Here is a 23,582-nt window from a genome sequence, read left to right as displayed (position 1 = left end):
GATGATGGTGATGGTTGCAAAACAATCTGAATGTAGTTAATGTCACTGAACTGTACACTTAAAAGTGGTTAGATGGTAACTTTTATACTATGAGTATTTTATCATAAGTAAAAAAATTAAAAAATATTTAAACATTATTTAAGCAATAAAACCAATAAGTATCAAAAGAGCAACAATAAGATTAATGACGGTTCCTAACAGAAAGGATGAAAGCTAGAAGACAATGGAATGAAATCTTTGGTGCTGAAAGAAATTCTATAACCAGTAAAAATAAGGTTTAGAAACATAGATACAATAACGAATTTCCAGAGAAATGAAAACAGAAAATGTATTTCCAGGATACCAGCACTAAAAGAAATTCTAAAATGACTCCTTCAGACACAAGGAGAATATTTTCAGATGGAAACACAGATATGCAAAAGAAATGAATGACAATGGAAAAATAAATGTGAAGGTAAACATAAATGGATATTGACTGTATAAACAAGAATAGAAACGTTCTAAGTAATCCTTAAATAAACTGTGAAAAATGTCTTCATAATGGCACAAGATGGAGTTAAAATTTTCTAAAATTCTAACAGTATCAGGGAATTGCTAGTAGTAATTATTTGTGTTAGACTATAAAAGTTGAGGATGAATGTGAAATCTCTAGAGTAACCACTATAAGAACAGTATAAGCATATATATCTAATAAATTAATAAATTAAAAATGGAATAACAGGAAGTATCTGTTTATTTCCAGAATCCAAAAGAAGTTAATAGAGAAAAAAATAAGTAGGTGAGTTAAAGAGAAAATAAATAGTAACATGATAGATAGAAACCCAAGTTTGTTTTAATAAATATAAATGCAAATGGACTACATAACCCAATAAATATCAATACAATCAGATTAGGATTTTTAAGTAAAGGCTACTATAAGATGCTTACAAGAGATCCTAAATATAAGAACCAGAAGGCTGAATGAAGGGTGCACGAAGAAAAGCAACGCAAATATTAACCAAATGTAAGTTGGTAGTGTTTGTGCTAAAAACAGAAAGAGTAGATTTTAAAGCAAAAGGCATTATTAGAGATAAAAAGTAACATTTTGTAATGATAAACTGATCAACCTATGAATAATGTAAATGTTAATTGTGGTTATCTTTTGAGTGGTTTTTAAAGTGATTTTCACATTCTTCATCATACTTTTTTGTATTGTTTGAGGTTTTTACAATAAGCATGAATTATTTATATCACCTGAAATAAAACAATAAAGCCATTTTTTACTGTAGACAGAAAAAGAAATAATGCAATACAAAGATTTAAGAGTAATCTTTATAAATAAAAAAAGTTTAAAAAGATTTAGTGGTTATTATGCTCTGATTACAATTATGAAAATTAAGTCTATAATGCCAGGTCAAGAGAAATGAAAAGAGAACTAATGAGAATCAGGTGGAAAATTGCACAAAAAAGTGTTATGTAATCTCATTTTCTTCTTAATTCTACTTATTTATATTAGGAGTAGAAAATAGTCAGATAATTCTGAGTGTATTTTCTGCAAGTAGATGATACAGGAGTACTAAAAAAACAAAAAGAATGTGGGAATGATCCAAAGAGAGGAAAGAACTGATCCATTCATTCACTCATTCATTCATTTATTCATTCAATAATTACTTATGGGTACCTACTCTGTGCCAAGTACTGACTGAAATTGTTATTTCTGAGGCAAACAGAATATTTGTCAGTCTAATGTGGGAAATTACTTTTGAGATTATTTGATGGAATAAGTCATGCATATTTGATGGGATTACCGAAGAATAACAATTCCTTAACTAACATACATTGAATTGAATTTGCTATTCAAATTATGGGAAGACTTAACGTGTTTATAACAATGATATTCTGAGAATAAGTAAATCTGACTTACAAAAATAAAACTACCCATAGATAAATCTGAAAAACATTAATGAATCATTAGGATTGATATAGGAAGGAGATAAAGAATAAAGATGCTGTTGAAGAGGATTCAAAAACCATCTGGCGTCCAAAGTTGGATTAGCTCTGTTGGGGTTCCCAATTACTAATTGCAATATCCAAAAGCTTTTTCTCCCTCAATCATTCTAGAATTTTCAAGAGCATTTAACACTGTTGCCCTCTTTGAATCTCTTGGCTTCTTTGGTTTCTGTTAACAAAACAAAGACAGTAGAAGTCAGTTTTTCTCTTATTTCTAACTATCAGTTTCTGTGGTTAATTCCTCTTTCTTCGAACAGAATTTGGATGACTGAACATTGATGATCCTAAAAGTTCTACCTGTGGCAATGTTTCCCTTTCACTCAGTACATGTTTTTTGCCTGATAAAATTCTGGCAGCTTCTATCAGCATCTCTATTCTAATAGATCAACCCACGCTTTATCCAATCCCAGAGCTCCAGTTCTGTGTTTTCACTATCCCTGTGATCATCCCCCATTTTGCTCTGCAGGAGGCATACGAATGTCACGTTCCATGCTAAAGTTACAGTTTTAATATCCTCTATTGAAGTTAACTGTTAATCTTTTAGTGTTCCAGGTCTCAAATAACGAGATTACAAACCAAGTTCCTGTGGACCCTGGTAAAGAAGATATTTCTTTCAAATCAAGTTCTTCTTCTCTCTCTCTACTGCAACCACATTCCTGAGCCTGGCTTCCAACAAGCCATTGATTTCCTTGTTTCCCAGCATCAAACTCCCTGCAGTCTAGTCTCATATTGCTACCAAATGTCTTCCTTCCTTCCCTCCTTCCTTTCTTCCTTCCTTCCTTCCTTCCTTCCTCCCTCCCTCCCTTCCTTTTTCTTTCTCTTTCTTTCTTTTCCTTCTCTTTCTTTTCTCTTCTTCTTTCTTCATTTCTCTTTCTCCTTTCTTTCCTCTTTCTCTTTCTTCTTTCTCTTTCCTTCTACTTTCTCTTTTGTTTCTCTGTTTTTCTTTCTTTCTCTCCCTCCTTTCCTCCTTGTTTCTTTTCTTTTCTTCTTTCTTTCCTCCTTCCTTCCTTCCTTCTTTCCTTCCTTCCTTCCTTCCTTCCATCCTTCCATCCTTCCCTCTTACTCTTTCTTTCTCTCCTCCCTTCCCTCCCTCCCTCCTCTCTTTCTTTCTTCTTTCTCTCTCTCTTTCTTTCAATTCTCCAATATCTTTTAAATTATGGCCTTCTAGAGTTCCTTCTGAGCTAAAACTGATATTGACTATTACCAAGGTATCTATAAATACAGTTTTACAATTTTCCCTCCTTCAATATGAAGTTGGCCCAACTGAACTTTGAATTTTGAAGGTGCTTTCCTTTCCACTCCCTCATAGGATAAGCGTGTGCCACTTCATGGCAATCAAAGATGAAGAGTCTAATTTTATAAATAAAATACACTAAGGACTAATAATTTTCATTATAAAAATATTTTTCATCTCTATTGAGTTATTGCTTAGTATTCTTCTTATCAAAATGTGTGGTTCCAATTGTATATATATAGATAGAGTTTATCTGTGAAGTATTTATCATTCATGACCTGTCATTCACAAAGCCGTCAAAGAAAATTGAAAAGGAAGAAACTTCTGTTGGTTTATATAATTTTTTTTGAATCTGTACTGCTAAGTAATTGAAACACAATTTTACACATTTTCTGTGTTTATAGAAATATCTACTACTATAAAATTTTAAATATAAAACATGTATGCACAAAATTTTGATTATGGATACTGCCATCATTTCGTATACATTTTTCTTTGCATGTATATTTTAATTATCATTACTATCGAATAAGTCCTATTAAATTAAGAATTAGCTGTATTAAGTTCTATCTTGAAAAAATATATGTATATATGTAGATATACACGTAAAATACGTTTTTAATTGCAAACTTAGTTCCCTTCTCCATACCAATGAAATATTTATGCAAATACTTTCTAAAATCCTTTTAGATTTAATATTTTCTGATTCTATTACAATCTTCAGGATACATTTGTGGATAAAGAATCAACTCCGACCACTTTAACATGGAGCAATGAGATTTTCAAAGATTCTTCTTGCTATTCAAATAATCTTATTTACTCTTCCCACATTCTTAAATTCAGTTTTTATCCATTTATCTAAACATTTCATGCTTTTATCATCGAACCTCCAATTTCATTTCTTGAAAATGTCAGGAAATACTGATAAATGCAAAGCTCCCGCTTTGTGCCTGGATTTCATTTGAAATCACCTTGAATTTTTGAAATGTAACCTTCGAAAAGGAATATAATTTCACTTTATTTCTTAGAAGCATTATTATAAAATAATATTTATTAACGGCTTATGAGAGGAACCAATGCATTTACATAGTGGATAAATATGTCACAAGACATAGGGAGATTCATTTACTCCTTTTATGAAGGAATAAGTATTGAATTAAGGGCTCTAAAAATAAGACCTGAGAGAGGATACAATATTTAAATTCATGTTTCTTATGAAAGTAATTTCATTATTACTGACAGAAAATGAGTTTCCTGAGATCCATGTTTCTTCCTAATTATTTTTGTGATGTGATATATGTTAACATGAAAACTGCTAAGTATAAATTTAAAATTACAAGACTATTTGGTAATTATAGAGTAAAATTCCCATAACACTACTGAATTCTATATACTTAAGCATAGTAAAATAACATAGTATCTACTTGCTAGTTATTCCTGTCTCTGCAGACTTCTAGGTTGTGACCACTTTGACTTGCATTTTTTTTTCATGTAGCGGGCTCCTTTAAAAAAAAAGAAAATTTAAAAAATTTCAATTAACTGCAATTATAAATTGACAAATACATCTAAATGAACATAATAAGCAAGAATGGAATGTGAAGAGCTTAATTAGATGTGTCCCTAATTGTCAGGTTACATATCCTATAAAAATAATTCCACAAACACTACCACTAAACATTAGAGCTGTGGGTATATAAATCCATGGTGGAATAAAAGGATGATACTGTTGTCCAATATTCTTCCTTACAGCAACACTTCAATATTTATAAGCAAAATTGCTTTGTATAGTGCTTTTCCTTCTTGCCCACTTTATTTCTAATAACTAAATAATAAATGTAAAATGTATTTTTTCTTATCTTGAATTTATAAAAAATTTAAAAAATATATAATTTAGATTCATACAGGTTAGAGTTGCCTTCTCCTCTAATTATTCTGAGTCAATAAAATTTTATATTCTTGCTATTATACCTTAAACACTGATTTGGTGATTCACAGTGATCATTAAAACAAAACTAAATGCTTTGACATTGTTAGTTATTATATGTGCATATAGTCATAGCTTAATGTATTCAGTATATTATAATTAAAATAACTGAGCCCAAAATCCCCAAATGCATTTGTAATTAAGCGTATTTTAGAAAAGTGACTTGCATGAGACTGACGGAGATATACACATTAACTTGCTGTTGCAATTTGCACTCTATACATTTATTATCCCATGGTTGATATGGGAAATAAAAAAGAAAATGTATTTTAAATTTATTAATATGAATACTCAATATAAAGCCTTTATATCTATGTCTATAAAACCCAAGACTCTCTATATAATCATTAAATGTATAAGTCAGGACTATAGGGAATTTCCATTTATCAGTGGGACAGAGAAGTATCTAGTTCATATCCAGAGTCAGGCAGGGCCTGGTATGTCTTAAGAGTCATAAAGGGAGGATTCATTATCATTATTACTTAGTGCAATGGTTCTATTAAAAATTTAAAAAAGGAAATCAAAAGGCCAAAAACTTCAAGATCTACTTAAACAAGCCAATTTTACACAGTATGACTTAGATACTAAAATCTTTTCTTGGATTTGGAACTTTAAAGGGTATTTTGGAAAATAAAAACGACAGTGACAATATATAAATAGCAGATAAAATGCTTAAGATTATGTTTAATTGCTATAATTCTTTATTTGCACAAAATGCATGTTCTTAGAATCAATAAAGCTTAGCAAATGATGTGTTTAGGCAGAAGTAATTTCCTGATAATAAATCCATTGTTAAAGTGAGATAGAAATTACGGTTTTAACGTGATAAAAATGCTCCTTCTGGTCTGGCCACTGTTCACAGAATTAAAAAAAAACATCGGATTCCTAATCTTGGTATTCAAGTTAAAAAGTGATTCTCTGCCCTTGACTTTACCCACAACAGTTTTTCAACACATACTTTATGGACCAGGAAGACTGAAACACCTGGTGGAATCTTCCCCACCCTACCCCCCACTACATCTTTGTTCTTGTTGCTCCTCCCGCTAGCACTGCCCTTCTACTGATTTCTGCTGTGGTTTCACCACTCCCATCAAAGTCCAGATAACGAGTTCCTCTTCCAGGAAGCCTTTCCTGATTCCTTTCGGTTGTATGTAATCTTTCACCGTCCTCTAAATTGCCATTTCTCATTTCCTCTCATAACACTTTTCAATACATTCTAATTATTTATGTTTCATCACATCAAATGACTAAACTGTAACTTTTCCATAAGCTGCTTTCCTCCATGATTGATCTTTGCATTTCAACAAATTTCAGGACGGTACACTGTAGAGTATAAGCACTTCCTACTTTAAAAAAATTGATAAAGATTGCTTATGTATTAAACTGGACAAATTTTTGTGGGTAAGAAATTTCCTCCTAGAGGGAGACTAGATATTGTTGGAAAAATTCCTTAGTATGTCCTCTTGGTGTAGAAGAAGAAACACAGGGGAGTCGAGTGTGTCTGGGAGTGGCAGAAGGAGGATCTCATTCTAGGAAGAGGGAAGGCCTGGAGAGCAAGGTGAATTGGTGTAAGGCTGTGGCCACTTCATATAACATACCTCTCTGCATATGATTCTTTTTGCAAGTGGTACAAAATATTTGTTATGAGGGTGCTGGATGAGTTTAGCATTGGGATTAATAAGAGACAGAATAAGAAGAGAGAGAAGAAGAGAGTCCCGGGAATTAGCAAGATTACTGGGTAGATTTTCTAAGCAAAGCTCTTAGGTGTCTGATACACAACAAGCATTCAGCTATTGTGATTAACATTTTGTGACTGAAAATTCTTATTTGGGCAAAAGGCTGTATTAATGTTAAACAATTCTGTCTATTTCCCAGAATTCAAACCCTTTGATGAGTTTCATAGCAGATGCCATGCAGATTCCAACTCTGTGTAATTCAAGTAACTAAGATTTAGCTGAAATGATCATAAATGTAGCTGGAAATTAAGGAAACAGCCATTTAACAGTCTGATTAAATACCATTTGATATAGCATAGGCCTACAACTTAGAAAACAGGAATCAGATAATTTAATTTCTTTTTCTGTAAAATGGCAGTAATCATCAAACTTAACATCTCATAGTTTTTTTTTTTTTTTTTTTTAAAGTAAAATAAGCTCTTTTTGTTTGTTTCTGAGACAGGGTCTCGCTTTGTCATCCAGGCTGGGGTGTAGTGGCACAATCACAGCTCACTGGTGGCCTGGACCTCCCAGGCTCAAGTGATCCTCCAACCTCAGCCTCCAGAGTAGATGAGGTTACAGGTGAAGGCCACCAGACCTGTTTAATTTTTTTTTTGTGTTGTGGTTTTTATATATACATACAGCCTTGATGACAATGTGAGACTCTATTATATATATATATATATTTTTTTTTTTTTTTTGAGAGACCAAGTCTTACTATGTTTCCCAGACTGATCTGGAACTCTTAGGCTCCAGTGAGCCTCCTGCTTTGGCCTCCCAAAGTGCTGGGATTACAGGCATGAACCACCATGCCCAGCCTAAAATAAGTTCTTCTTAAGAGCAAAGACTCTCCTTAGAAGATGAGTATTTGTTATTATTATTTTTTATCATAATAGGTAAAATTATATGTGCCTAAAATATATTATTACAGTATCCATGAAGGTGATATCTTCAAAATAAACTATTATATTCTTGTTGTCTGTAATCTTGTCATTTTGCTGAAAACAAAAAGTGCCCCTTCATGTTCAGGGAGATTCACCATTCAATACCTTGAAGGGAATATGTGTCTGAATTTAGAAAAACAGTTCTTTGTGTTACATAGGCAGCAGTTATTATTTTAAGTATGCATAGACTTGCTTTTTTCTCTTGCAGATAGCTGAAATTGGGCCTTTCCATGGCTAGTGCAATATGAACATCATCACTCCACTCATTCATACAAGAGAAATAAAGCCAGCAAGGCACACATACTTTTAAACGCAGTATTTTATTATTCTTTTATAAGAGACCAAATGCACTTAGTCACTAGTGATATTACATTTTTAATGCTGAAAGAAAAAATAAAAAGAACTTTTGGTTATAAGACCAGAATACCAGCCCTAATGGTTCTTTTGTTTGTTTGTTTGGTGAGATGGAGTCTTGCTCTGTTGCCCAGGCTGGAGTGCAGTGGTGCAATCTTGGCTCACTGCAACCTCTGCCTCCCAAGCAATTCTCCCTGCCTCAGCCTCCTGAATAGCTTGGATTACAGGCACCCACCACCAAGCCTGACTAATTTTTGTATTTTTAGTAGAGACGGGGTCTCGCCATGTTGGCCAGGCTAGTCTCAAACTCCTGACCTCCGGTGATCTGCCCGACTCAGCCTCCCAAAGTGTTGGGATTACAGGCGTGAGCCACTACACCTGGTCTGTTTTTTTTTTCTAAATAAAATACTTAAAAAATTAAATTTTAAAGTGTGTGCGTGTGTGCGCGCGTGTGTGTGTGTGTGTGTGTGTGTTCTTTTTCTCAGTGCTACCACTGTCCTCATTGGTTGGGGATACACTTGGCTAAGTGACTGAGCCTCCAGGTTAAAGTCTATTTTAAATGACTTTATGAGATAACTTATATATGAAAGTATTGTTTGAAAGCCTTTTGAAAGGCTCCTTGCTTTGGGCCATAACTCTTTTTAGTGGCATTTCTGATTTCTAGATTTTTAGTCAAAATTTTGGAAATACAATCTCCTCATGCAGTGCTTTGATTACATGTAAATGATGACACAAGATCCCCACTCATTGTGCATATTAGGTACATGCTAATTCTCATCAGCATATACTTCCTGAACTTTCTACATCTTTCTGTGATCCAAACTGCATTTGACTCCAGTTTGACCTGCCTCCAACATGCTACTCAAAAGTGGAAAGTACGTGCTAAAAGTCCTTAGGGTATAAGCTCCTACTTAAAACATGGTTTCCCAGGGACAAAGACCTTGTTCAGTTATGCTTATAATCAGTGTTTATGACTCTGGACACTGTAATATTTATCAAGTGTTGCTACAGCACTTGAGCCGTGACGACACGGTAAATAGGCCAGATTTGAATGCCAAGCACTACAACTACCCAGCTTCACATTTCAATTATATTTAAAGGAAATTGCCTAATGCAAGTGTTTAAAAGTTCATTAAAATTAACCTTTTGAATCGAGAGGGTGCAGTGGGCACTCGGGATAATACCACAGTTTTAGATTTAGGTTTTCAATTACTGAATAAATGAAAAATTCAGGGGATTTGAAATGTCAAGGGTGCTTTGAAACAGTTACTGAATTGGCTGAGAACTTTAACTCAGTCTCATGGTCAATGTCTCTAGTGTTCTGTGACATGATTACTAATAGTCATTGATTATTTAGTGCCAACAATGTGCTAGGAGCTGTTGAAGTACAGACACTGCATAGCAAAGAAAAGTGATAAGCATTACTTCAGGCAAGAATTATGATAGAGAACATATTTAGATTGAATTACAGGTTTGACGGAAATTTTAAACAGCCACAGTCAGTTTATCATTTTAGGAAAAATTGCACCACAGCCATCCTCAGTAAGGGAGAATTTACTATATTTTGAAGGTCACCAATATCTTCCGAAGATTCATTACGATTTGTTGCTACATCTTACAGGTGCTCAACCTGTAAGAATTAGAGTTGGAGGGCTTTCCGGAAAGCATGAGGTCCTACACTCAATACTGGACTTGTGAGATCTGGGTGGAGCAAAGAATGTTTTTGAGGCAAGTGCTATGAGTCACTTGAATTTAAAAGCAGGTCTTTAAAGTCTATGTATAAATATCTTCAGAAACTAAAAGGGAAAAAAAGAATTCCAAATTGAGGCCAAGTTCTGGTTATCTAGTCAGTGTGGGCTCTGGGATGCAATATGAATAAGCCCCGCAGAAGAGCTTATCTTTGAGGGGCAGGGATCTAAAACAGATTTAGATATAACCTGAGAAGTGCTATTTTGGATGTGTATACATTGTATCATAGGAATCTGGAAGAGGGGCATTCAGTACAATCTAGGGATTCATAGGGGCTTCTGATGGGGCACTGCCTTAGATATTCCAAGCATTTGATATACTTTACTACATTTTAATTAAATTTCAGGAAACGAAACCAAGATTCTTCAAGTTTCTTTCATGCACATGGTTTTGCCTTCAGCTCAGTAAAAAAAGACAGAAAATAAAAACAACAGAGACTGTAGATATCTATAAAGCTTTCATTGTTAACTTTAAACATGCACCCATCTCCAAATCTATAAACCCTACAGGGAGGAATAGACAGTACAAAACTGCTTTGCTGGTTGCTGCTGGCAAGAGAAGGAAGCCCTGAAGCTGTAGTGAAGACTCTGAGCTAAACTGGGCCACTGTTTCTGCCTTCCTCTGCTCTGGGTCACCTGTCTTGACCTTCTTTCCTTCCTTTCCTTCCTTTCTTTCCTTTCTTTCCTTTCTTTTCTTCTCTCTCTCTCTCTCTCTTTCTTTCTTTCTTTCGATGGAGTCTCGCTCTGTCACCCAGGCTGGAGAGCAGTGGCGCAATCTTGGCTCACTGCAACCTCCTCCTCCCGGTTTCAAGTGATTCTCCTGCCTCAGCCCCCCAAATGGCTGGGACTACAGGCTCCCACCACCACACCTAGCTAATTTTTTTGTATTTTTAGTAAAGACGGGGTTTCATCGTGCGAGCCAGGATGGTCTTGATCTCCTGACCTCATGATCCACCTGTCTCCGCCTCCCAAAGTGCTAGGATTACAGGCATAAGACACCGTGCCTGGCTGACTTTTTTTTCTAGATCATCCTTACCATTATCATAAGAAATGAAACTTAAAAAGTCTTGCTTCATATATCCATACACATAGTTGCATAAATCAATAACTTTTCCTCCCCTACCATTATCATAAGAAATGAAACTTTAAAAGTCTTGCTTCATATATCCACACATATAGTTGCATAAATCAATAATTTTTCATTATTATTACAAACTATAACTCATACTCAATATTTCTTATGCATTTTTGAAACAGAAGTGAAGTCATAAACTAAAAGAGGCCCCAGAGAGTCCGTCTTTCCTATAACACAACTCCTTGTCATACAGAGTATTTCTTTAATCTAGTTAAGGATTCTGTTTGTTAGGCATGGATCTTTATTCTCTTTTCACAGATGTAAAACCTGACCTTGGAGTCAGATAGCATTCATTCATTCATTCATTGAGCAAATTAAGAGCTTCATTTGCTAGGCACTGTGGGGCTAGAGAAGACTCTTGTCATCAAAACCCCCATAGTCCTGACAAAAACAAAGCTGTGTTCACCATACCAATTTTTCTCCCCTAGTAAATAAGAAGATTGGGTTTTTCTGCCGGCACCTCCCACTACAGCTAGACTGGGGCCATGTGACTGAAAGTTTGGTCAATGATGAGTGAACATAATAAAAAATATTTCTAGGCCTAGCCCTGGAAAAATATAGTCTTGTGATCTTTTTATCCTCTCTTTCCCTGGTAAGCTGCAAATACCCAGTTGGCATAGCTACAAATGAGAGCCTCTCAATCTGCATTAAACTGTGACATGAAGGAGAAATAAAGTTTACTATGTTATTTTGGAGTTTAATTTTGGAGTTTAATTTGTTACCACTGCATAGTCTATTCTTTTTTGTCTAATATAATACAAAGTTTCATGGGCAAGACAGACACTAACCAAATAGTAACAGAAAATACAATTGCTTTGAAGGGAACAATCTGAGGGCTCTGAACTGAAGTAACAGGGGAGACTTACTGTAGTAGATCAGATAATATTTCAGAAATATTTAATCACCCCCCCCCCTTATTTCTATAGAAGGAATATACCAGTGATGTTGGCTGGGTTTGGTTTTGTGACTTGCTTTAGTCAATAAAATAGGTGGAAGTAATGGTGGACCAGTTCTCAATCTATCCCCTAAAGGGTCTTGTGTGTTTCTGCTCACATTGTTCCATTTCTGCCACACATAAAAGCTATAAAAGAAACCTGTGCAGGTTAGCCCACTGGTTCTAGGAGGAATATGAGTGACATATGGAGCAGAGTTGTACCAACAGAGACTCCTTAGATCAGCTGACCTCCAGACATGAACATGCCCATATGAGATCAGCACAATCACTGAGTGAAGTCCATCCTGACCATCAGGCCCCCAACCAATGCTCTCACACATTTGGCTTAAATAGATGTTCAGTATTGCATACCACAGAAATTTTGTTATTGATATACACACTATTACAGTAAAAACTAACTAACATATCTTCTCAGACAAAGACCTCAATGAGGTGGTAACATTTCAGTGAACACCAAAAGGGAGAAAATTCTAAGAGAAGAAACAACATTCAAGAAGGCACTAAAGTATGTGGCATATTTTGAGAAACTTAATGATGGTCAGTATGCCTAACCCTAATGAGCATGAAGGAGGGGAGTTCAGTAATAGATGGGGGAGATCAGACCTTGTAGACTCTGGTAGGAAATTAATTTTTAAATTTTACAACAGCCAATAGGGACTGTTGAAGGATAGCTTAAGGGTGGGAAATAAATTGGAAGAGAAGACAGAAATACTTGACTTGAAAATCCACTTATATATATAGCAAACACATTGTTTTCACTTAGGTTTTATGCATCATATGTATATATTGTAGCTTTAAGGGTGCTGATGGACATCAGAGGCCCTTCTACATTTCCACTTGGTACTTCTAAGAATGCCAGATAAGAGCAGGAGGACTAAGGAAGCTCTGACCAATTTTACTGAGACTGATCTCTCAGCCTACTTTTGTTAGCCTAATAGTGTGTATAAAGGATACCCAAGGGTTTCTTTGCAAAACGACTACTCTCTTATACCACCCCTTAGAACCATGTGGTCCAGCAGAGTATATAATGTGCAGTGAAGGATACAGAGGAGTCATAAAATGGCCATTATAGCTAAATGAAACCTGCATCTCACCTTGGTCTGTCTGGGTCTTTATTGCACTTCATTAGTTCTAAAGCAAGAGTCTGCTTCTTCACGAGTCTCTATGACTCTAACTTTACCTACCTCCAAGACTATAATCCAGTCTAGAGATGACTTTCTAAAACATTTGCATTATGCATGTTTGACTTGGGGGCAAGGGAACAAGAATGAGGAAAAGGAAAATTAACATTTACTGAATGCATATTTTATTCTAGATATTATTCTAGGTGATTAGAGATTATATTTTTCTCAGGTTGGTTTCCCCTGCCTCAGACTCTGCCTGAGACAGAGTTGATAATAAATAATTTGGGAGGGAACACCAGGAAACACCAATAAAAGAGTAAAGAAATAAAACAGGGAAGGAAAGGAAGCCAGAAATGGGCGCGTAATAAAGCAGATTACCAATCTGGGTAACTGAGGCTGTATTCTGCGGGCAGATGCTGACAGACACCATGGAATATGCCTCAGGGTGACTCAGTAGAGGGATGAAGAGGGTTGGCTATTTATTCTTCTACTCCCATCTGTCAATGATGGAAGGCTGCATCTGGGGGCATTCTCTCCGCTGTACTTATAGGCTGCATTGAACACAAGCTGAAAGACTGTTCTCAGGCAGATATGACAGTGCCTGCACTTATATGCCATGGCATGACTGGAATAACAAGGATCAAATGGACATGGGAGGATCCTCAACAGCTACAGAAACTTTTGCTTATTTATTCCTCATTAATCATCATCATTTTACACCCTTAATTCCCTTATTGCTCAACTTAAAGACACATCCTACCACACTCTATTACTTGTTTCTTATCACAATTGTATTTTCTATATTATCTGATCCCTTATCACAATTGTGTTTTCTATATTTGTCATTAGACTGTGAGCATAATAAGGCCCAGAATTGAGTTTATTTTGTACATCAACATCGAATACAAAGTAGGAACCACTTGAGATTTGTTGAACCAATGAATAAAAACATCTCTATGACATAGGTAGTGTGTTCTTCGTTAATGGGTGGGAAGCTATGGCCATATTGGTGGTGACAGGATTCCAATACAGGAAAGTCTGACATAAATCCCATACTCTACCACATCGTGATAATGACACCATACTGTGTTCCTGCTTTCTGCCTCAGAAACTCAATCATTTTCTATTTCCTACATCATTAAATCTTAACTTTTCTGCCTGACTTTCAAATCCTTCTATAATCAGGATAGTTAGATTAGTTTTGTAGCTTTAATAAAAACAGCATACACATACCTTATAGGATGAATGAAATATTTCTTAAGGCCATGTGTGAAAATGACTTGCAGGTCGCTTATTGTCAACAGTTAGTGTACTATGAGAAAACAGTGTGATCTAGTCTTTAAAAAGTCCAATGTGAAAATGTTGCATGAATGGGAATATAATTTCTAGAGCTGTCGAAGGTTGGGTTAAGTGATGGTGAATGCTAGACTCTGTTTCTGAGGTCGAAATGACTGGAACACTCAAGAGTAACTGAGGACAGGACAGCAAAATTCCTTTTATCCATGTACAGGTGAGTGATTTTGCTCAAGATAGTTGGACCTGAACAAGAACCACAGAAATATGCAAGCAAAATGGAATCAGTAAGGTTGAAGCTGGAAACAGAAGAACAAGAAATAATACATACCTACTTATATTTGCTAAGGGTGTGTAGATGCTTTCATTTACATTATTTAATGTAAGCCTTAAGACAAGGTGATTAGTTGAATATAGAGCCAGACAAATACATGAAAATAATTCAGCATTCAGTCAAGCAGCAAATAAATTACCAAAAGAAGAGAGTTGCACCCTGTGTGCTAGGTTACAAACTCATATAAGAGATAATCAGGTAATGATATGACTTTTTTTTTTTGGAGGGAAGATGTGGTAGAATGCATTAATTGATCAAAAATATTTGAAGCGTTTCTTTGTACTATCAGGCTCATCTGTATGGATGTTCCTTCCTCTGGGAGTGTTAAAAATTAACCATACAAATTAGGTCATTCTGGTCATGTCCAAAATCAGAGTCTCGGGGCCTGGGAGATAAAACACTTGGGGCATATAGCACCATCTTCAAGAACTGAATTTTTCTCAAGCCCAGCTGCTGAAATGGCCTGCTGTAACCCAAATACCAGTTTTATGTAGTAGCTGCTGAAACAACCTGCCATGACTCTAGAGCTAGTTTTACCTACCACCCTCACTTACCAGTCTTCTCTAATGTCAAAATTTCTTCCAAAACACTTCTCTTTCTAATGAAACTCTAAACCTTTTCTTTGTTCTTCAGACATACTGAAGATAACCCTAGTCTGGGTGTATGCCCTGGATTGCAAGTCTGTAACTCCCAAAGAAAATGTTTAATTTAGAGGCCTATCTCTATGTTTTATTTTGACTTCAACAGAAGGATTACACTTCCTGTCCCAATGATGTTAGTTAGGCAATGCAACTCACTTTGACTAATGTAATACAAGCCAAGGAGAAGCTTTAGGAGCTCTCCTGTGCTTCTACCAGTGTTCTCTTCCCTCTGTGGCCAATCACAGCTATGGGCTTCATTTTCTTTCTAGATTGTGAAACAAAGAGAAGGTAGAGCAGAGCCCTAGCCAATATGGAGCCAAGTAATTGTAGTGAAAAATAAACCTTTTTGTTGTAAACACTAAGGTTTGGGGGTTACTTATCATTACAATGGTAAAATAAAGGTTGTGTAAGAAGAAGTGGGTAACAGCATCTTTCTAATTTTGGGAAAGTTTACAAATTAGAAAGTGAGATAATAAAGAAAACACTTTACAGAAATAATTTTGGATTTAATGTAGAAAAAATCTATAAATGGTGTTTTAAAGTGTTCATAATATTTAAAGGAATTTGGTCTTAGGGTATAAGGACACATGATTACAAATGAAATGAGAAATAAATTATTGAATTTTGATTTGTAGTCGTAACATGTAGGAGAATTTTATTTCCTTGGCTAACAATAGTATTGTAATGCTTAAGACAATTTGAAATTTACTACATGTATACATATAATTGATTAGATTTACAAGAGTGGTTTTAGTCCTTTGGGGATATTTTGCTTGTTGTATCTGGGCTTGAAGTGATTAATAAATAGATACAATGTATTAGATTTAGGAAGAAAATAAAAAAATTTAACAAAGTCTGGAAACAATAAAGTTATAAAGTGATTATTAAAACTGATCATATTTATAAACAGAATAATAATTTAGTATGTTCCCTGTAAACACACTAAAATACTAGATTTCAGTAAAAAATGTTAACTTTCATGAAGTAAAAATTAAAAATTGTGAATAGCTATAAATAGTCTATGCACAAAAACCATTCTAGAACATTAAAAATTTACAACAGAAGTCACTAGGAAGTAGTAACATATTTCCCATTTTATTGATGAGGAAATGGAAGCTGGATGGATTATTCCTAAAGATTGGAAGAGATTTAGTCTACCTAAAGCACCTAATTAAAAACTGTGCAAATATCGTGGGGTCAGTAACTGCCTCCTGAACTAATGAATAAAGTGTACACACAAACAGAGATTTTATTTTGTTAAAATTGTATTTCTCTTTCTTTATCTCCTTCAAAAAAATTGAAGAGACATAATAAAAGATACCCAAAAACTAGTTTTAAGTTAGAAAAAGGTCTTTTATAAACTAGTTTTAAGTTAAAAAAGAAAAGAAAAAGATACCTTATCATAAAACTTATACATCTATTGTGACTTGGCACCCAGTGTATATTTGTGGTTCCTGGAAGAGAGGCAATGAAGGAAAAGTACAGGTTATACATTTTTTTTATCTGTTACAAAGAAGCATATTAATTTTGTTATAAAATTCGGAAAGGTATTTAGTCTGTTGATATATGTATCTTGGAACCTAGAACACCTACAAATAAGAACTCTGACCAAATCTTTTATCAGGTTTCTAAAAGAAATGGTAAAACTTTAGATAAAATAAAGAACATTGATAAAGTTGACTACATTATTATCTGCACTATCTATCTTTGCATACTTTTTTGGTGATACTCTTCAACTAGGAAGGATTGTTAATTAAAAGGCAAACCTCAAAATGAAGCAAATACATATTAATAAAAACATCATATACATGCTATAAGTACACACACTGGCAAACATAGTTCAATAACTTATGAGTTTGAAGCAACAATTATGTAATCTGTTGAAGATTTCCTAATTTCTGATCTGTAGATAAGAAATTAAAATTTGTTCTTAGAATAGATATATTGATATGTAACTAATACAAATTATAAATAGCTCTAAAGTAATACTGTCCTTTGATAAACTAGCCAGCAAGTACAGTATAAGTGCAACATAATCTTCTTTCTCAATTCTCATGGCTCCATTACTCTGAATAAAAATATGAAATGAAATAAAATTTTGCTAAGTCTTAGAGTAAATGAGTTCTAGGAAATATAAAAATTTGTCTAAAATACTTAGATCTGTCATTGAAATGTGAAACTATAGTATTACTTTTATGAAATGAAGTAACACTAGATTTATTTATTTTTATCTTGAAATACTGCACAATTGTAGAAAGTAAATAATCTGCTTAATTTTACTATTTATAATTTAAGAAAAATGATCCCAGGAGAGACTCAGTCCTGTGAGATTTTTCAAGATAAAATAAGTCAGGACAAAGTAAAAGTGAAATGTGTTTTCATTTTTTGATGTAAAAGTAAAATGTATTTTGAGGTAAAATTCATATAAAATTTGACTGTTTTCTTTTCAGACTGTTCTAGGGTCTCATAAGAACTAAAAACATTAAGTAATTAAAGGCTGGACTCTGCAGACAGATCAGTGAGCCAGAGAACAAGTCACCTTCTGAACTTTGCTTAATGATGGTGTTGATAATACATAACACCAGAAACAGAAATTACATCCATGTAATAAACAGCGCAATTGATCCTAGGAGAGGAAAACACATCTGAATAATGGTTTGTCATAAAACTGCTCACCCTTTCCTGACTGCTATTGATTAAAGAAAAACCACATAAAAGTACTTACGACTACTAAGTAATATTATTTTGTGCCTAGGATACTATCTATATTTCACATCTCAACAAAAATATTCATCTTAATAATGAACTCCCCAAGTGCTAGAATTGTATATTCAATCAAAAATCATTTTTTCCGTCATTTATATTTGTCTTTTAGGTACACCTCTTTACCACACTTATTCTTGATTGGATACTTCCACACACATTGTGGCTCTTAAAAGTTGATGAATAGCCTCCATGTCAAGAATTAAAAAGTTAGTCCTTAATGGTCTCTTTCCCATTTTTTCCCCTTCCCAATTAATTTTATAACAAAGTTAGTTAAGAGTTTGGGCAAAGAGAGAAAAAAAAATCTGAAAAGAAAAAGTCTCAGAAAAGGCTTAAAAATCATTTTGTGGTCAATAATGCAGGGCCGATTGCCCCACCATGGATTATCCCTGGAAATACTGTCTAGCCAAAGTGTTATTAATAACAAGATGCCAGCAAAAATGTTGCTGATCACAAAAGCTGTCATGTTTACTGTCATCTGCAGTGCTGCGCTCCAGACGAGAGCAGTAAGAACTGATGCACTTGATGATGTGTTCTATCTTACTTGACAGTAAACTGATAGGCATGTGACATGTCAAATACTACAGATGAAAGTATGTTCTTGATTAAATATGGTGCGTGATGGCCCACGAGCAGATAGGTCACATCATTCATCCTCTGGGCATGTAGCCAAGTGGCACAAATGTCACATATATTTTTGCTTTTAAAATTAAAAAGGAAGTATTTGATTTTGCTTTTGGCTAGAAGGTGTTCAAACTTGCAGAAAATAAAACACAATGCCTTGTTTTTGGATATTGTTACAAAATTGTAAATAAAAACAGAATTTAAAAATTATTAATGCAAAGACTTTCCGAACTTTATACTGCATGGACACATCATCAACTCAAGCATTTTAAATACGTAAAATGGAATCTTTCCTTTAGCTTGGATAACACTAGTGATACGATTTTTAAATTGTTAAGTATGAATATCCTCTGTGCACTAATTCGAAAGTAAATTAAGTCAACTGTTTCTAAAATAGCATGCTCTGATTAAATAATTAAGTTTTCTTTAATGAAACCAGAGAATCTTCCAAAGAGGCTGGAATGCATTCCTTGTTATCAGGACTTTTATTTTGTAGGAACACTTACATATTCCACATACAAAAACAGCCTCATGTGAAAGAGTTTTAGTCATTAATGGGTTCATCAGTAAATGTCAAGGAACATGAATTCATAAATATATCTGACTTTAAAATGCTATCATTATAATGACTTTCATTTTCATTTAATATGGGGGATGAGAACAAAAATGGAAGTGGATGTTTTTTTTAAATGCAGATGTCTTCTGCCCTATTCATTAATTCAGTCATGCAATGAACAAGTATGTCTCAAGCATCTCCATGTGCCAGGCACTGGGCTCAGTGTGTGTGATACAAATGTGTGCAACAGATCACAGTACGTTTCCACTGACCTAAGAGTCTGGTGAAGAAAAATGAACAGCACAACAATCTATTAATGGTATTTCTGCTTGGGGTGGGGTGGGAATTTTTACACTCATTTACTTCATTGAGCCTGAAACATCTGAAATGTGTTGGTATCCTAACTGATATGTTCTTCTAGGGTAGTTTTCGGTACCTTATATGCAACAACTGATTTGACAATCTAGAGAGGAGTTTATTGAGGTTTGGTCTGTAACTTTCATCCATAATTTTAAGGCCACAAGTACAGTTTCATTTAGTAGAATTTAAAAATATATTGAATCTAATGCAATCACTTGTGGTTTTATAGCTAGGGCTGGTGCAGGTTTGAAATTAAGGATGTGTAAGGTTAACAACAGCGAGGGAGTCACAAGGGGGCGCAGGACAGTCATGGGCTCAGAGCTACAGTGGACTCCTGAAGGGTTGTCTGACATGCAAGGATTTCTTCTTTCTGGAATGGCCTTGATATACAGCACAATATGACCCTGGTCTTGGGCTGATCAAATTATTTCTCTCCTGAGAAATAAACTTAAAATGGGGACATAGTAATTTCAAACTTTGGAACTGAGTCATATTAACGGTGGCAACTGAGAGAGAATAAACACAAACTCCTACAACCAAGTTCCCTGTAATTTTCTAGATCCCTGTTCCTTTCTTTCTCTCTTGGTCCTCTCTTCCCCCTTGGCTTGAGTGAGCTCGCTAGGTGTGTTTCTAAGCTCCTACGTCATTTTCTTTTGGGGGTAGCATTGCTATTCTATAAAATAGTGAAGCCAGCCTCAAAGTAGATTGAAATCTTTCACATTCCTGTCCTATGCTGTGAGGAAGGAGACATGAAGGTTAACGTGGGCTTCTGCTAGGCCAGTAGAAGAATAGGATACTCAAAAGTATTACAGAGTGTTAAAATACAGATTTCAGTAAAGGGAGCAAGAAAGCCAGATCAATATATGAAGAATTTACAAAGGAATAATAATAGCACATAGTTACATAGTGCTTACTATATGCTAGGAATTGTTCCAAATGCTTTACATACATTAACTCAATCCTTACTGTTGTTTTCAAAGAGGAAACTGAGGTGCAGGAAGATTAAGTGACTTGTCTGAGTTACACAGCTAGTAAGTACTAAAACTATCATACAAACACAGACAGTTTGGCTCCAGGATCTACATCCTAAACCACTCCTGACTGTTTTGTGCTAGCTAAGTTCAGGTTCCGCACCTTTTGCATCCCTAGATCTGCACCTTTTGGATCCCTAGATCAGTGATTTAAAAGGGATCAGAATGTTGAAAAAGAAGGTGAATTTGTGAAGGAGTATCTCCCCAAAAGCTATTACCATAACATGAGTACCTTTTCCACCCAGGGGTGAAGTCAATGACGCTACCCTCTACTACTTCAGTTTAGTGAGAAAGACTTCCATAGAACCCCTCAGTGAGCTGGAAATAAATTCCCTGCAGTTGAAAACATAGAAGACTGGTACTTGGCTTACACTTAGAGAAGTAATTCAGATGTCAGCGGGTTATGGGAGGCTACCTGGCTGCATCAGGATTTATCTCCATGCTGAAAGCAAAAAATGTGCCAGTTTTCCTGTCCATCAGAAGTAAGCCACACAGAGGAGACAGCTCATGTGGGGCCATCTTTGGCCCTGTTCGATAAAGCTGCCTGGAGAGACAGATGAACCCCACAGGCAAAAACTTGGAGACACGTATTGAATTTCTAGATGCTACTGGAGGAGTTGCAAGGACATTCAAAACAGAGTTGTATCTGCAGAGGTCAGGAAAGAAGTTTTGCCATTGAAGGGACCCTTTTTTTTTTTTTTTTTTTGAGATGGTCTTACTCTGTCACCAGGCTGGAGTGCAGTGGCACGATCTTGGTTCACTGCAAACTCTACCTCCCGGTTTCAAGCGATTCTCCTGCCTCAGCCTCCTGAGAAGCTGGGATTACAGGCGCGTGCCACCATGCCCAGCTAATTTTTGTACTTTTAGTAGAGACGGGGTTTCACCATGTTGGCCAGGATGGTCTTGATCTATTGACCTCATAATCCACCCGCCTTGGACTCCCAAAATGCTGGGATTACAGGGGTGAGCCACCACTCTGGGCTGGGATTCTCTTAAAAAAAGCCATGAACATAGTTCACAGTACTTTGAACTTTCTCTCAGAGATGGGCAAGTCCTTTAGCCAGGTAAGTGCTTCTGTTTCTTCACAAAGTGTCTCCAGCTCCTTTTTCAAATCTCAAGGGGCTCTGAAATGGTAACAAAGAAGTCAGAAAGAAGGTGAAAGGGATAGGAGTAACTTTGACCATATCTTCCAGCCTAAAGTCAGACAAGCAGAGAGTTACAGATGGGATGGTGAGTGAGGTAGGAAAAGTCTAAAATTTGAATGAAGACTAAAGCATGGACCAACAATTTGGACTGAGATAGTCTAATAACAACATTGAGACCATGTTTTGTGAATTAAAGCAATCACAAGGCTGTTTATTACCCAACGATGGGTTAATGATATCAAGGCAGGGTAAGATGAATCCCCTTTCAATGCACAGAAGGTAATGAAAATACAGTTACATCTTAATTGTGTCATGAAATGTGGTTGTTCAGACTCAAAATCATACATACTGGGACGTCTAGAATAGAAGGAGGATGTCATGAGCCTGGTTGTAGGGGTGAGGAAGGGTACTAGAAATTTTGTTCAGTTTTCTGGATATTCCTAGGAAGCAGAAATAATAAAAGGAGATCTAGATGGGTTTCTCTATAAGATTATGGGAAGCTTCTTGTTCATTTAGTTAATTGTAGCTTTGGCAAGAACCATTGCTTTCTGGGGCATGATTTGGAAGACATTCTGGATTACATGTTTCGGCAAACCATCATTTTTGTCAAATATCAGATAGACTGACATCAGTATAAGAAAGTGCTGGGGGTTGAAAACTAAATTAAGCTAAAATAGGGCAATCTTCATGAAATTAAGTGCCTTGAATATATGCAAGTTTTATCAAGAGAGGCTCTCTCGATGGGACTTTAATCCAGAGCGGGTGTCCTAGATATTGATGTGTAGTCACATCGTGGCAGACTGAGTCCACAAAAACTTCTGTCGGAGCTTGTGGGTAGCTATAGATGCCACTGGAGTGTTGTTGGAGAGGACAGACTTGTTGCTCACTTCTCAAGTTTCAAGAGGAGGCATTTTCCCTAAACTTTCTGAACTCTTGCCCCATTTTTTCTTTCTCACAGATGTTTAAGGAATTGTCTGATTGGCAAGTTCTGAAGAAGATGTGAGCACAGATACAAAGCTCAGACACTTCCTCTGTCTTTCTCGTGGAGTCTACCCGAGGATATTTGGTTTTGCCTCCAAGGCCTCAGTTGTACAGCAGTAAGCCCCATGGGATGAGGCTAGACGTGCTAAGTCTTAGGAAGATCCTTGCAGCCATGCACTTAAACCACCTCCTCCAGTATCAGTTTTATCACTAATGAACATAAATAGACACAAAGTAGATTTTGGTGACTCAAATAACACCTGGAGACATTTTTGATGAAACTAGGGCATGGGGCTATGGGCTGTCAGCTTTAGCTATGCAAGATTTTGACTTTGGGGTTTATTGTAGGGCATAGCGGTTTTATTCCTAAGCAAATAGTGGTTTTTGGGCAAATGGGACAGTTTTATCATTAATGTACTGGCCCTGGTGGCCTGAGCAGATGCTGGCTGAGCTACTGCAGTTTGATCTTGATCTTTGAACTATATTATCACACAAGCACTGTCCACGGCCTTATCACTCAGAGAAAGCTTATTATGGTTTTGCCCACAGTGGGGTGGTGAATCTGATTAACAAACATGAAAAGTAGTTTCAAGTGCTTACTATACAGAGAATCTACTCTCTCTTCAGTGGAACTGAAAAAGTTAACAAATAAGTTATTAAAATTATTGCACA

At 35.6% G+C, this 23,582-nt stretch overlaps 1 protein-coding gene across 11 annotated transcripts in view; it reads right to left on the bottom strand.

Moving 5' to 3' along the window:
• The window catches only part of LRRC7 (leucine rich repeat containing 7), a 553,086-nt gene that overhangs the window by 395,656 nt on the left and 133,848 nt on the right, over window positions 1–23,582 (bottom strand). For 2 of the 11 annotated variants that reach the window (XM_031669738.1, XM_017962456.3), the window contains one exon: window positions 4,648–4,725. The exons of the other annotated variants lie outside the window; for them this stretch is intronic. In XM_031669738.1, the coding sequence (XP_031525598.1) occupies window position 4,648 (1 nt within the window). In that variant the 5' untranslated portion in view covers window positions 4,649–4,725. The remainder of the gene's footprint in view (window positions 1–4,647; window positions 4,726–23,582) is intronic. 11 annotated transcript variants of the gene reach the window in all.

The sequence above is a fragment of the Papio anubis genome, chromosome 1, assembly GCF_008728515.1.
Source record: "Papio anubis isolate 15944 chromosome 1, Panubis1.0, whole genome shotgun sequence".
NCBI lineage: Eukaryota > Metazoa > Chordata > Mammalia > Primates > Cercopithecidae > Papio > Papio anubis.
The sequence above is the reverse complement of the archived record's forward strand: the minus strand, read 5'-3'. Positions and strand labels throughout refer to the sequence as shown.